Source organism: Cricetulus griseus, chromosome 7, assembly GCF_003668045.3.
Source record: "Cricetulus griseus strain 17A/GY chromosome 7, alternate assembly CriGri-PICRH-1.0, whole genome shotgun sequence".
Taxonomy (NCBI): Eukaryota; Metazoa; Chordata; class Mammalia; order Rodentia; family Cricetidae; genus Cricetulus; species Cricetulus griseus.
The window spans coordinates 96,317,846-96,330,699 of NC_048600.1; the positions used below are offsets into that span (position 1 = coordinate 96,317,846).

Genomic DNA, 12,854 nt, shown 5'->3' on the forward strand with positions numbered 1-12,854 from the left:
GGTAGGCGCCCTCCTTTCTCCTGGACCTGGGCTGGTTTCGGGTCCCTCATTAAAGAACTGAAGGCCCATCTAATACCCTGAAAGTCTGCTTCCTGTTGCCATAAACCTGAGCTGAGCCAGAGCACTAGCCTCTTGTCAGAACCAACAGTCTAGCATGAGAATAAGCACAGGCTGACACTCAAGACTAAGAGCCCAGCTTTGGGGGAATATGATGATTAAACCCTAGCTCTTCCCCCTTGTGAGGTACAAACAGGTCATTGTCTCCTGAGGCCATTCAGGCACAGGCTCAGGGTCATTGTGACACAGAAGTGCCTGACACCAAGCAGATGGTGGTTCCCTGTGCCTCTCCTGCAGTCCTTTTTTTTTTTTTCTTTAAAAAAATAATTATTATGTATACAGTATTCTGCCTGCATATATGCTTACATGCCAGAAGAGGACACCAAATCTCATTTCAGATGGTTGTGGGTCACTAAGTGGTTGCTGGAATTGAACTCAGGACCTCTGGAAGAGCAGCCAGTGCTCTTAACTGCTAAGCCATCTCTCCGGCTCCCTACAGTCCTATTCTTATGTGTGAGGGGAGGCTGACCACCACAGCTGGGTGATGTGCTGAACAGTTAAAAGCCCCAAATGGAGGTGGGAAGCATTCCATCCAGTGTCGGGCAGACCCAGAAATTCCTCCACAGATGACTGGAGACCATGAACAGACAGCGCTGAGCCCCAGCTAACTATTTACAGCAAAGAGAAAATGAAGGCAGGGCAAAGGTCTCAGCCAAGGCCTGAAGTACTGGGATACCCTTCATTCCTTCAAGGTCCTCAAAAGGCCCAGATCCTCATCACACCATGCCTATATCAGCTAGTGTCCCACGCCACTCACCCCCCAGGTGAGTCCTCTGAGATGGCCCTGGCCTTCCTCTCTGGCCCGAGGGCCTAGCACAGTGCTAGGTATGTGGCAGGGCCTCAGGCAGAATGCCAGGAGAGGCGGTGGCAAGACTCTGTTTTCTAATGCCAGAGCCCTTGTGAGCAGGCCAAGAAAAGTCTCTAGATGTGAGTAATTCTAGTTGGTGCAAACGGGCCCATGGCCAGCATGACCACAGACAGCATAGCCTTAGCCTTTCCTATGGCCACTGGCACACTGCCCTCTGCTTACAGTGAAGCAGCAGGAAGGGTAGCTAGGGTGCATGGGCTGCTGTCATACAGTGCAAGGGAAGGGCCAGATGGACCTTCTCAGAGTCCTCAACTGATCGTGGGGGTTCTAGGACAAGAAGTTGCAACATGAATGCAAAATAGTTATTTATTTGGCCACGTGGCGAGGCTGAGAGTGTAGGCCCGCACAGCTGACACATGGAAAATGGACATGGGGACCAGAGGCCTGGCTTTCCCACTGCTGTCAGTACAGTCAGAAGTGCCCATGGCTTAACTCCATGTTGTAACTTCCTATGACAGTCACATGTAGACCGCCTGTCCTGGGCAGATGGCCACCTGTATTCTTTGTTCTCTGGCGGGGCAGGCAGAGGCTGAGTCCAGGTAAGGTCAGGAAGCTGTGGAATTCTTCACCTTCTCCATCTGTGGGGGAGTCATGGGACGGATTCATGTTGCCTACAGCCCTGTCAAGAGCCTGGCATCCGCTGTAGCTCTGTGACTCAGCTACACTCAGACTCTGTGACCCACAACTGTCCCGTCCCCCCCCCAGTACCTCTCTCCTTCCCTCAATCCTGCCCTGAGATCCTGCAGTGCCCATCACCAAGCATCAAATTGCTGTCACAAGCAGAGTGACAGTGTCAGTGTCCTCTTCTGTGACCCTCCTGTCTAGACAGGTGTTGGGCCTGCATACTGGCAACTAGGACCCGAACTCATGGCCCACAAGTACAGAGCCTGATACCCTAACATTGAACTACTGCTTGCTGCACTGTGGAGACCTGCAGGTTCCCTCAGGATCTCCCATAACCCCTAGCTCTACCTCCCCTGGAGAATCCAGCTCCCACATCCTTCCTCCAGAGCACAAAAATATGCCCCCCACCCTCCAATTCCATGCCACGGCAAAGAACAGAGGCCAGGAGAACCGAGCACCCCAGTCTTTTACCACACCCCCACTCACATCCGGAGACACTTGTCTTTCCCACCACTTGCTACTCTCTGGCCATCTGGACTCCAGTCAACAGCATATACCTAAATGGAAGAGGTTGGGCAGTGGAGTAGTAAGGGCAAGAGTCAGAGCGAGGGCTAATCCCAGCCCCCATGGGGTCAACCTCACCTCATCAGCATGGCCAGGCAGGTCTGTGGCCAGTTTCTGGGCCTTCACATCCCACACCTTCAGTGTGCTGTCGCTGCTGCCACTGACTAGCAGCCGGCTGTCAGCCGACCAGGCAATCTGGTACACAGCAGCCACGTGTCCACGAAGGGAAGCCAAGTATCTGAGGCAGGGGAAGCCGGTGACAGATATTAGATCTTCAACATGTCCTCTACACTCACAACAGTGGCTCTCCACCTTGGCTAACTGCTGGCATTGCCTGGGCTCATGCTAGATCATTTTAATCATCACTGGCCATTACTACTGTGTAAAACTTCTCCAGTTGAGTTGCTCTGAGGCTGCTTCCTGCTAAGCCTCCAGACTGGTACAATTCTGCACGTCTAAAAACCAAATGTGCCACCTGCTTAGCCCATCTGCCCAGTGTCCTCCAACACAACAGGTGCCAGCTGACAGGTGGCATGGAGAAACAGTGGGCCAGGCCCAGCTGGAGCTTTCAAGTTAATAGTGTCTAGCTGTGATGTCTGGATAAGCCATTAGGCCTGGGACTCAGTTTCCTGGCTTTTTTTCCTTTTGATTTTTCAAGACAGGATTTCTCTGTGTAGCTCTGGCTGGCCTGGAACTCACTCTGTAGACCAGGCTATCCTCAAACTCACAGAGATACACCTGCCTCTGCCTCCTGAGTGCTGGGATTAAAGAAAGGTATTTCCTGGCTTCCTAAAGGAACTGAATTATCATTTCAAAGAACTACATGAAAATACAGAGTGGCAGACATTCCTTCTCTGCTCTCATTCACACGCCTCTTTTCCAATCCAATAATGGCTGGTGCACCACGCCCCCTCACAACAGGGCCTCTCAGACTTTAGCTGACAGCACAAATCACCAGGTGATCTTACAAAATGCAGATTCTGATTCACAAGATCTAGAGTCCACATTTGCATTTTTAAAGATTATTTTATTTGTAAGAGTACTCTAGCTGCATGTGCCAGAAGAGGGCATCAGATCCCCCTTAGATGGTTGTGAGCCAGCATGTTGTTGCTGGGAATTGAACTCAGGACCTCTGGAAGAGCAGCCAGTGCTCTTAACCTCTGAGCCATCTTTCCAGCCCCCTCCACATTTACATTTTTAACCTTTAAAAGAGATGGCATTTTTATTTCTAAATAAATACATGACTGCAGGTGCCTGTGGAGGTCAGAGGCCTCCTGGATCCTCCGGGAGTTGGATACAGGTGGCTGTGAGCTACCCGAAGTGGGTGCTGGGGATTGAACTTGGGTCCTCTGCAAGAGCAGTACATGCTCTTAGCTGCTGAGTCATCTTTCTTGACCCCTACATTTTGCAATTCTGTCAAGAAATGCTGGTGCCACTGGTGTGTGGGCAACACAAGAGGAACAACACAGTCCTAACTACTGTTAACCTTCTCCAAGGCTGCTGCTGTATCCCTGGCCCTGTGGCTAGCCCTAACATTTAGTGCTGGCCCTAAAGACGCCACCTTACTAATGCAAGTAAAGTGTATGTGTCAGAGAGAAGCGTGGCCTGAGGAAATCAGACTCCACCAGTGCCACACAAGTAGTAAGCAGTTACACCAAGCTCATGCCATACCACACTGCTAACAGGGACAGGCCCCATCCCTGCACTCACTTGCCTGTCCTGCCATCCCACAGCTTGATGGATTTGTCAAAGGAGGCACTGGCCACGATTCGGGAGTCAGGAGAGAAGAGCACCTGGTTGATCAGGGCCTGGTGTCCTGTCATCCGTGCAAGGGGCTTCTTGTCCTCTGCTGGGGACCACAGGAATAAGGTGAAGTCGTCTGAGCCAGATACCAGCCTCTCTGGGCCTTGGCCCTGGGCAAGAAAGCACATTGTGTTGGATGTGGTCTGATACTGGCTATTCACACAGCGACAGAGGCCAGAACCAGGGAAATAAGGCCTGGAAGGGACACAAACTCACACAAAACTCCAGGTTAGCCCATAAGGAGGAGGAATCCCATACATGTGTGAAGGAGTCCTAAGATACAAGCCAACATACAGAATGGTGCTAAAAGGAGATGGCTTTCTTTCTTTCTCTCTCTCTCTCTCTCTCTCTCTCTCTCTCTCTCTCTCTCTCTCTCTCTCTCCTCCTCCTCCTCCTCCTCTTCCTCCCCTCCCTCCCTCTCTGTGTCTCTGTATACTGAATGCATGAACTCCATACTGGTAACACTGGGTGCTTCCAGAAGGGATGCATGATTGTGTGAAAGACAGGAGACGTTTCATTATCTTTTTGTTATCTATTGAACCTTAGACCATGTAAATGTGGTTCCTTAAACAACAAAGGAAATAAGAGACATAGTAGTAAATAAGATAATAAAGGTTAAATGATGCCCAGTCTTTTAAGATTTGAAGATTATAAAGAATGATGACCGATGCCGGACGTTGGTGGTGCACGCCTTTAATCCCAGCACTCGGGAGGCAGAGGCAGGTGGATCTCTGAGTTCAAGGCCAGCCTAGTCTACAGAGTGAATTCCAGGAAAGCCAGGGCTGTACAGAGAAACCCTGTCTGGAACCCCCTCTCCATCCCCCAGAACATCCTGAGCTGGGGCTGCATGCTAGGTGGCACATACCCGCACAAGGTTGTAGCGTCTTGATGCTCTCTCCTTCAGCTCCTTCACTGTGCAGGTACCAAGGGGGGTTGGGGGGAGGGAGGGAGTGAGAGAGAGAGAGAACACAAGACTGGTTAGACATCCGCCTACTAGGCTGAAGAACTGTTTCCTTCCCAGGCAGCCTGCTCCCCATTCCCCTCACTTACAGGACCCCTTCAGGTCTTGGGCATTCACTGTGGCTTCAGCAGGCTCAAAGGCCCCTGTGCGCAGGGCATAGTCTGTGCTAAGTGCCATGGTGTTCACCCAGTGGCCATGACCTTGAAGAGTCCGGCACAGCACACCCTAGGGCAGAAGGAGACAGATCAGACATACACAGTTACATACATACACACCCTAGGATCAGGGGGAGAGATCATACCCCCATCGTGGGATGAACAACGTAAGACAAGAATCAGGAACCCAAGAATTCATCACTCATGCATGGTCGCCTTCGTCAAACCGCACCTGGAGGCTCAAGCTCCTCTTCATTGGAGAAGCTAGAGTACTGGCCTGCTTCAGGGCAGAGAAGTACATCGGGATAAAAGGGTTTACCCAGTCAAATGGGTTTGAGATGTGGTAGGTGGCTACACAGCTACAACAACCCAGAATCCCTACAACACTGAGCTGATGTTCCAGCAGCACTGGCTGGACTCCTCTAATATAATTCTGGAAACACCAGACTCACTGATAGCAGGTTTGTGACTGGCACCGGCACCCATGACCCAGGAGACCAGCTTGTGAATCCCACCAGCCCTTACGTCATGGGCCCTCCAGACTTTGATGGTTCGGTCCTGTGAAGCAGAGTATAGAAGGCCGTCCCCTCCCCAGCGGAGGCAGGTGACCGACTGCGTGTGCCCAGTTAGGATTCGTTCACAGCGGCCCGCAGTTGTGTCCCACACTCGTACACTGCCATCTTTGGAGCTGCTGGCCACATAGCGGCACTCGGGGTTCCTGGTAAAGGGAGAAATGCAACCTCAGGTCTGACCCGGAAGTGGCTGGTCATAGTGTGTCTCATTCCTGACTCAGGCTGATGACAACTTCTTGACAGCTTTCTGACTGCATAGCAAAGCTGTGCTCAGCCACCTCTGAGCAGCAGGGGTGTGGCCATGGAAGGCCAAGCAAGTTGTCACTGACATCTGGATGCTTCTCTCACTCTCTCCAGAAAATGTCTCTGTAGTGAGCAGGGGAAGGGGGCAGTTTACATGCCAGTTCATGTCTCAGCTGTCACTTACATGTGAAGGGGCTCCCAGCTCAGGCCTGTGATCCACTTGCTGTGGCCAGTGAGGGTCCTGCCCACCTGCATCCCTGTGCTTGGGTCCCATAGGAGAATCTGAAGGGCAGAAGCTCATAAAATGACTTTCTAAACCCGTCCCACCGAACATCTCCCAGCTATCCCCCAACACTCTTCAAGATCCCAGAGGCCATCCTCTGCCCATTCATCCTGATGTCTCCTACCTGGCCATTCTTGCAGCCCGAAGCCAGTTTTTTGCCATCTGGGGACCAGGATATGCTAAGGACCCAGTGCCGGTGTCCTACAAAAACAGGGGAGGGAGACAGAGGTCCATTCATCTTTATCTCTAGCCAGTGCCTAGCAGTGTATGACACAGTGCAAACCTCCCTTAGCCAACTGCCAAATAAATGAACTGAAGGAGAGGCAAGGAAGAAAAAAACAGCCCAAGTGTTATAGCCGTGTAGCTTACTGTGGGTAACACGGCCACTTTCTAAAAGTCTGTACTTGACATATGGGACGGGGTGTTTCTACACCAGCTCTACGATGAAAAGCAAGAGTCACTCTTATTCTCCAGATGCAAAAACTAAACTTTAGATAGGGACTATACCCTGCAGTGAACTCCTCTATGTGGTCCCCAGACCAGCAGCAGAACCTAGAACCTCTTAGAAATGTACTCAGGCCCCACCCTTGAGCTGCTGAAAGAAAAGCTCTGGGGAATGTGAGGGTGTGGGGAGTGGTTAGGGACCCAGCTAGCATCTTGCATTTCAACAAACCCTCCAGGCCTAGCTCCAGGTGATTCTGATCTATGCTAAAGACTGAAAACCCCTGTGGCAGAAGATCCCCTGCTACCAATAGTTTAGCTCCTCCCTCCACACCACACTGGTCCAGTTGCTACTTGTTTCTTCTTCTTCTTCTTCTTCTTCTTCTTCTTCTTCTTCTTCTTCTTCTTCTTCTTCTTCTTCTTCTTCTTCTTCTTCTTTTCTCTTCTTCTTCTTCTTCTTTTCTTCTTTTTTTTTTGGTTTTTCGAGACAGGGTTTCACTGTGTAGCTTTGGAGCCTATCCTGGCACTCGCTCTGGAGACCAAGCTGGCCTCGAACTCACAGAGATCCGCCTGCCTCTGCCTCTCTAGTGCTGGGATTAAAGGCGTGCGCCACCAACGCTTGGCCAAAAAAAAATTTTTTTTTTTGAGACAGGATTTCTCTGTGGCTTTGGAGGCTGTCCTGGAACTTACTCTTGTAGACCAGGCTGGTCTAGAACTCACAGAGATCCACCTACCTCTGCCTCCCAAGTGCTGGGATTAAAGGCGTGTGCCACCAACGCCAGGTCAGCTACTTGTTTGTAAGGAACAGGATGCCAATGGTTTGGATTCTTCGGAGTCTTACCAGAAGATACTAAGCTAACCACTTGGCACACATTAAGACCCCTTAGATGGCTAAATGCACACTGACCTTTGCATGTGAAATGTGGTGTCTCGGTGCTGAGATCCCAGAAGCGCACAGTGGTGTCTCCGGAACCACTGGCCAGGTACCTGGGGAAGAGAGGCCGCTTGACTGCTGCAGTGGTGGGGCCCACCCTGAGACACTGCACATGTGCACTCCTGCTGCCTAGCCAACCATCTTCAGGGAACAGACTCTCCTTCCCTGAGAAGGAGAAACAGGACACTGATGCCACCTAGAAAAGACCCCAAGAGGCCACTTCTCACTTCTTTCCTGACAGGAACAGCTACAGTTATAAGCAGGGTTTGATACATATTTTTTTCTTTTTTGAAACAGGGTTTCTCTGTGTAGCCCTGGAGCTCACTCTGAAGACCCCCTGCCTCTGCCTCCTGGTGCTGGGATTGAAGGCATGGGCCACCACACCCAGCTCAACAGTTCATATTCTTGGAGCACTGAGTGAAGAAACAATTCATTTTCATAGGGAAGTTAACAGATGCAGAAACCTGATTTGTTTAAGTAACACAGCTTGGAAAGAAAGGGGCAGCCCAAATCTCCAGAGATCCAAGACAGGCTCTTTCCAGGCAGGAACCCTTAGCCTTTGTAAACTAAACTCTAGTAAGAAAATCTCTTACTTGCAATTTGAATCTAGACCTCAAGTCTATGGCAGGCAGCCTAAGACCCCATGTACCATAACTCGGGAGGGTTTGCTCCATCCCAGCCCGAGGCTGCACCTTCACATCCCAATGACTCTGCCGATGTCCTTACTTTCCCGTAGGGCTGAAGGCCACAGAAATGACTGCTTCGCTGTGACCCTCCAATGAGCTGGTGCACCGTGTCACAGCACGGACTCTGAAGATTGCCTGGGGCTGGTAGATGATGTCTATGATTTTCTCTGTCTCCACGGACTGCGACTCCAGCGTCTTCCCCAGGGAGGACACAATCTCAGCATCGTGGACATAGAAAGCAAGGGGTAAGGGCTCCTCCTGAGGGCAAGAAAAATGGAGTAAAGGGCCACTCTGCCACAGAAGGTGAGCCTCTGCCCTGGGGAAAGCCAGCTCCCCGAGGAGCTGTGGGGGGATGAGGCTGTCTTCTTCCAGCCTCCCTGCTTGGGATACCTTCACTATTCCTCACCATGCACGACCTTTTTAAATCACTGACAGTAATCTTAGGCCACTCACAGAATTTTGGAATCCTTTATCTGCATCTCAAAACATATGGAAATAAACATTAATATCCCCATTTGGTGGACTGAAAAAAATGCTTAGTGCAAATAAGCAATTAGCTCAAAGCCCTAACCCTGACTAATTCAGGTTCTTCTTAATTTTAAGGTCTAGGATGAGAGTTGATACACAGTATCATATACTGTTTTGGAAATCACCAGCCCATGCTGCACCTGTAAAACGAATATTCAAGGGAATGGTTAAAAAATGCAGACCAAGGTCTGGTAGAGTAAGAGGATAGGGGTCCACCAGCTGCACCTGTAAGCCTGCCACTCCTCCCCCAACAGCGGGCAACATCAGTAACACGGGCAGAAAGGTTAAGTGCACAAGTTTTGAACCTGGTCAGACCGATCTGGGCTCCAATGCTCAATTCAACAACTACTGCACACCACCAGGCGAATAATTTAATCAGGCTTGGGCATCTCTGTATAAGGGGTGGGGGATACTTAAGTTGGGTTAAGACAAGGAGTCACGGAAATACTACATCCGATGAATTCAAAACATAGCCTGTCTGCATGTGGGCCGGCGTGGAGAACCTTTTTCCAGGGACCGACCCATGCCACCAACTGTCGGTAAGCGTGTGTGTGTGTGTGTGTGTGTGTGTGTGTGTGTGTGTGTGTGACATCCGATGGAGAACCTTTTTCCAGGGACCGACCCATGCCACCAACTGTCGGTAAGCGGTGTGTGTGTGTGTGTGTGTGTGTGTGTGTGTGTGTGTGTGTGTGTGTGTGTGACATCCGATGAAGTGTGTGTGTGTGTGTGTGACATCCGATGAAGTGTGTGTGTGTGTGTGTGTGTGTGTGTGTGTGTGTGTGTGTGTCCGAAACACCGCGGCTTCGTCTCGGAGTGCTCACCTGGGCCAGCAGTGCGTTGCACACGAGCTGCAGCTTGTCCGGCGTGATGTCCACAGGCACGTCGAATGGGGAACCCAGCACCTGGCCACCCTCATCCTGGAACTGCACGAGCAGTCGCTGCACGTCGCCCGCCGCCGCTTCGTCCTGCACAAACAAGCCGGGAGGCGATCAGTTCCCCCTCCGCTCCGGGGACCCCCAAGCGGAGACCCGGCGTCCCCGCCCTGTGCGCGTACACCCACCGCCACAGCGTCCGCCATCCTGCGTCCCCACGTGGAGGAGGAGTGAGGCGGAGGGATGGAGCGTCGCGGAGCAGCCGCAGGTCACAGTGCCCTCTGGTGTTCGGAGGAGAGAGTCAGGCTGGAGTGCAAGTGGAGTCACCAGGAGGCCTCCCTCTGCGCCTTCTTCTCCATCCTTCCCAGGCAGAGGTCTTTCACACTCTTCATTATAGCGACTCTTGCCAACTTTAGTAGACCACGGAAGCTAAAACGCAAAGAAGTTCATTGATTTGCCCGCCTAGCTCACAGAGCGCTTGGGTCCAGGCAGCAGCCCCTTTTCTCTTGGAGTGGAAATCCAAACCAGGAAAACTATTGGGTTGAGGCAGAAACCTTGTTTATTGGTTGGTTTGTGTTTCTTATTTCACTTATTTATTAATTTATTTGCTTTTGAGATAGGCTTTGGGTGTGTAGTGTAAATCGACTTTGGGCTCTGTGATCGATCCCCTTGTCTGTGCCTCCTAGGATGCTGGGATTACAGGATGGGCCACCGTGCCCAGCTGTCTTGGCATTTTTTTCTGAGCGCTTTCAAGGTGTGGCCCCCTCCTGTATCTGTCTTTTTGCATAGGCAGTGTATTCTGTCTGGAGCTGTTATGGACAGAATTGAGTCTCCACTCCTCTCATGCAGAAGTCGAAAGAATACAGAGCTCCTAAGAAAGTAATAAAAGTTGAAGGAGGCCAGAAAGGTTGAGCCCCTAGCAGATGGAGTCACTGGAGGAAAAGCCTCCAAAGTGCACACCCAGTCTCTCCGTTCTCCTTCTGTTTACCTCCACCTTGACTGAAAGCCATGTAAACCCAGAAGATGGCTGTCTGTAAGCAGGGGAGAGCAGCCTCACCAGAAGCCCATCTTGCTAGCACCTTGACCTTGTACTCACAACTCCAAAGCTGTGAGAAAGTACATCTCCACCTGGGTATTCTGTTGTGACAGCCTCCACAGACCCAGGTGGGAACCAATTCACAGTGTTCATGTCTTGCCTTAAATATACTCATTCATGCGTACATTCATTCATCTAACAAAATGAATTGAGCATCTATTCTCTGCCTGACAGTGTTCTAGGAACTTGGCATAGGTTCACTCAATTATCCTTTACTTAAGGAAGTCTTGCCTAGCACATGGTCTTTCTTGCTTTGTGGTTTCCAAGCATTCTGGCACTCCTCAGTATCGGTCATGTGTCCTGGTGTATAGGAGACACAGAAGAAATGCTTATGGAGTGAATTAATCAGGAATTGAATGAAGGATCCCTTGGTCCAAAAGCTACAGAGCCAAAGCTTTTCTAGCAGTGAGATCCTTTGTCACATTACCTCATTGTTTGGGTCACAAATGAGGATCTGGGCTTGGGATCGCTTGAGAGCATGGAATCCACCTACCCACGCACCTACACATTTACCGTTCAAAAAAATGTGTATTAAGATAGACATGGTGACACACAGCTCTGGTTCCAGATTTTCAGGTGGTGAGTTGCTTAAGTCTAGGTGTTTGAAGCCAGTCTGAAATCGGCTGGGAAAACAAGGTGAGAGAAACAAATAAACAAGCTCAGATGTTAGGGCTTGGGACATCCAAGGTCACGTAGCTGTATATCGACATTTTAAAACCACAGCCCTGGGCTGGATAGATGGCTCAGAGGTTAAGATCACCGACTGCTCTTCCAGAGGTCCTGAGTTCAATTCCCAGCAACCATATGGTGGCTCACAACCATCCATTATGAGATCTGGTGCCCTCTTCTGGTGTGCAGACATACATGGAAGCAGAATGTTGTATACATAATAAATAAATAAATCTTAAAAAAAAAACAAAAAACAACAACAACAAAAAAAACCACAGCCCTACTTGCAGAAGCTATTGTGTATGCCCCCATTTGTGGCTTTTCTTCACTATCTTTCAGGTGTGGTTTTTTTTTTTGGGGGGGGAGTTCAAGACAGGGTTAATCTGTGTATCGCTGGCTGTCCTGGAACTCACTCTGTAGACCAGGCTGGCATTGAGCTACTTCTGCCTCTTGAGTACTAGTACTGGGATTAAAGGTGTGTGTCACCACCGCCTGGCTTCAGGTGTGTTTTGAAAAATATGAGAGGTGAGGGGAGAAGAGATGTAAGTGGAGCAAAGCATAAGAATGAAGATACCCAGCTGGGCTTTGGTGGCGCACGCCTTTAATCCCAACCACTCGGGAGGCAGAAGCAGGCTGATCTCTGTGAGTTGCAGGCCAGCCTGGTCTCCAGAGTGAGTGCCAGGATAGGCTCCAAAGCTACACAGAGAAACCCTGTCTCGAAAAACCAAAAAAAAAAAAAAAAAAGAATGAAAATACCATCCAACTGTCCATCCATCCATCCATCCATTTGTTCATTCATTCATTTAGAAAACACACCCAGGCTTGGCGGTGGTGGCACACACCTTTAATCCCAACACTGGAGAGGCAGAGACAAGCGATCTCTTTGAGTTCGAGGCCAGCCTGGTCTACAAATCAAGTTCCAGGACAGGCTCCAAGGCTCCAGAGAAACCTGTCTCAAAATAAATAAATAAATAAATAAAAACATTTAAAAAAGAAGAAAGAAAGAAAACACACCCAGGGCACTGTTTGCCAGGCTTCATACCTGGAATGGTGATAGAAATTCCTGGGCAACATCCTTGACTTCCAGGAGTCAACATCAAAGGACAGGAGAGTTCTACTGTGAAGATATCCTTTTAAAGTTGGCTTTGGAGAAGCAAGCAATGCTGGCTTCCAGAGATTGCCCTCTGCTATGATGTTGCTACTTTTGAAGAGGGAGCCTCCTCTTGTCCTGGGAGAGAGCTGGATAGGAAGATGGGTGACAGTCCTTGAGCTCAGGGAATTCCAGGTTTGACCCAATCCTTGCCCCAGGAGAATGCCATCTGATAGAGAGGAAGAGATCCCACATCCAGTGGAGTCACAGCCAGATGGGGGATTGAGTATTCTCATCAACGCAGACACAGAGGAGACAATCGACCTCAAACAGCAGTCCACTCACACA

General features: G+C 50.1%; 1 protein-coding gene across 2 annotated transcripts; it reads right to left on the minus strand.

Moving 5' to 3' along the window:
* Positions 1-1,275: 1,275 nt before the first annotated feature.
* On the minus strand, positions 1,276-9,896 carry Nle1 (notchless homolog 1). Of its 2 annotated transcripts, none has more exons than XM_027426480.2 (13): positions 9,840-9,896; positions 9,601-9,744; positions 8,292-8,509; positions 7,539-7,618; positions 6,315-6,391; positions 6,092-6,189; positions 5,618-5,810; positions 5,027-5,162; positions 4,842-4,888; positions 3,884-4,086; positions 2,252-2,411; positions 2,096-2,166; positions 1,276-1,563 (listed from the first exon to the last, which is right to left on the minus strand). In XM_027426480.2, the coding sequence occupies exons 1-13, from the start codon at positions 9,855-9,857 to the stop codon at positions 1,551-1,553; spliced, it is 1,458 nt and encodes a 485-aa protein (XP_027282281.1). In that variant the 5' UTR covers positions 9,858-9,896; the 3' UTR covers positions 1,276-1,550. The 2 variants fall into 2 exon arrangements, with proteins under 2 accessions (XP_027282281.1, XP_027282280.1); XM_027426479.2 differs by having other exon boundaries at positions 9,834-9,887.
* Positions 9,897-12,854: the final 2,958 nt, after the last annotated feature.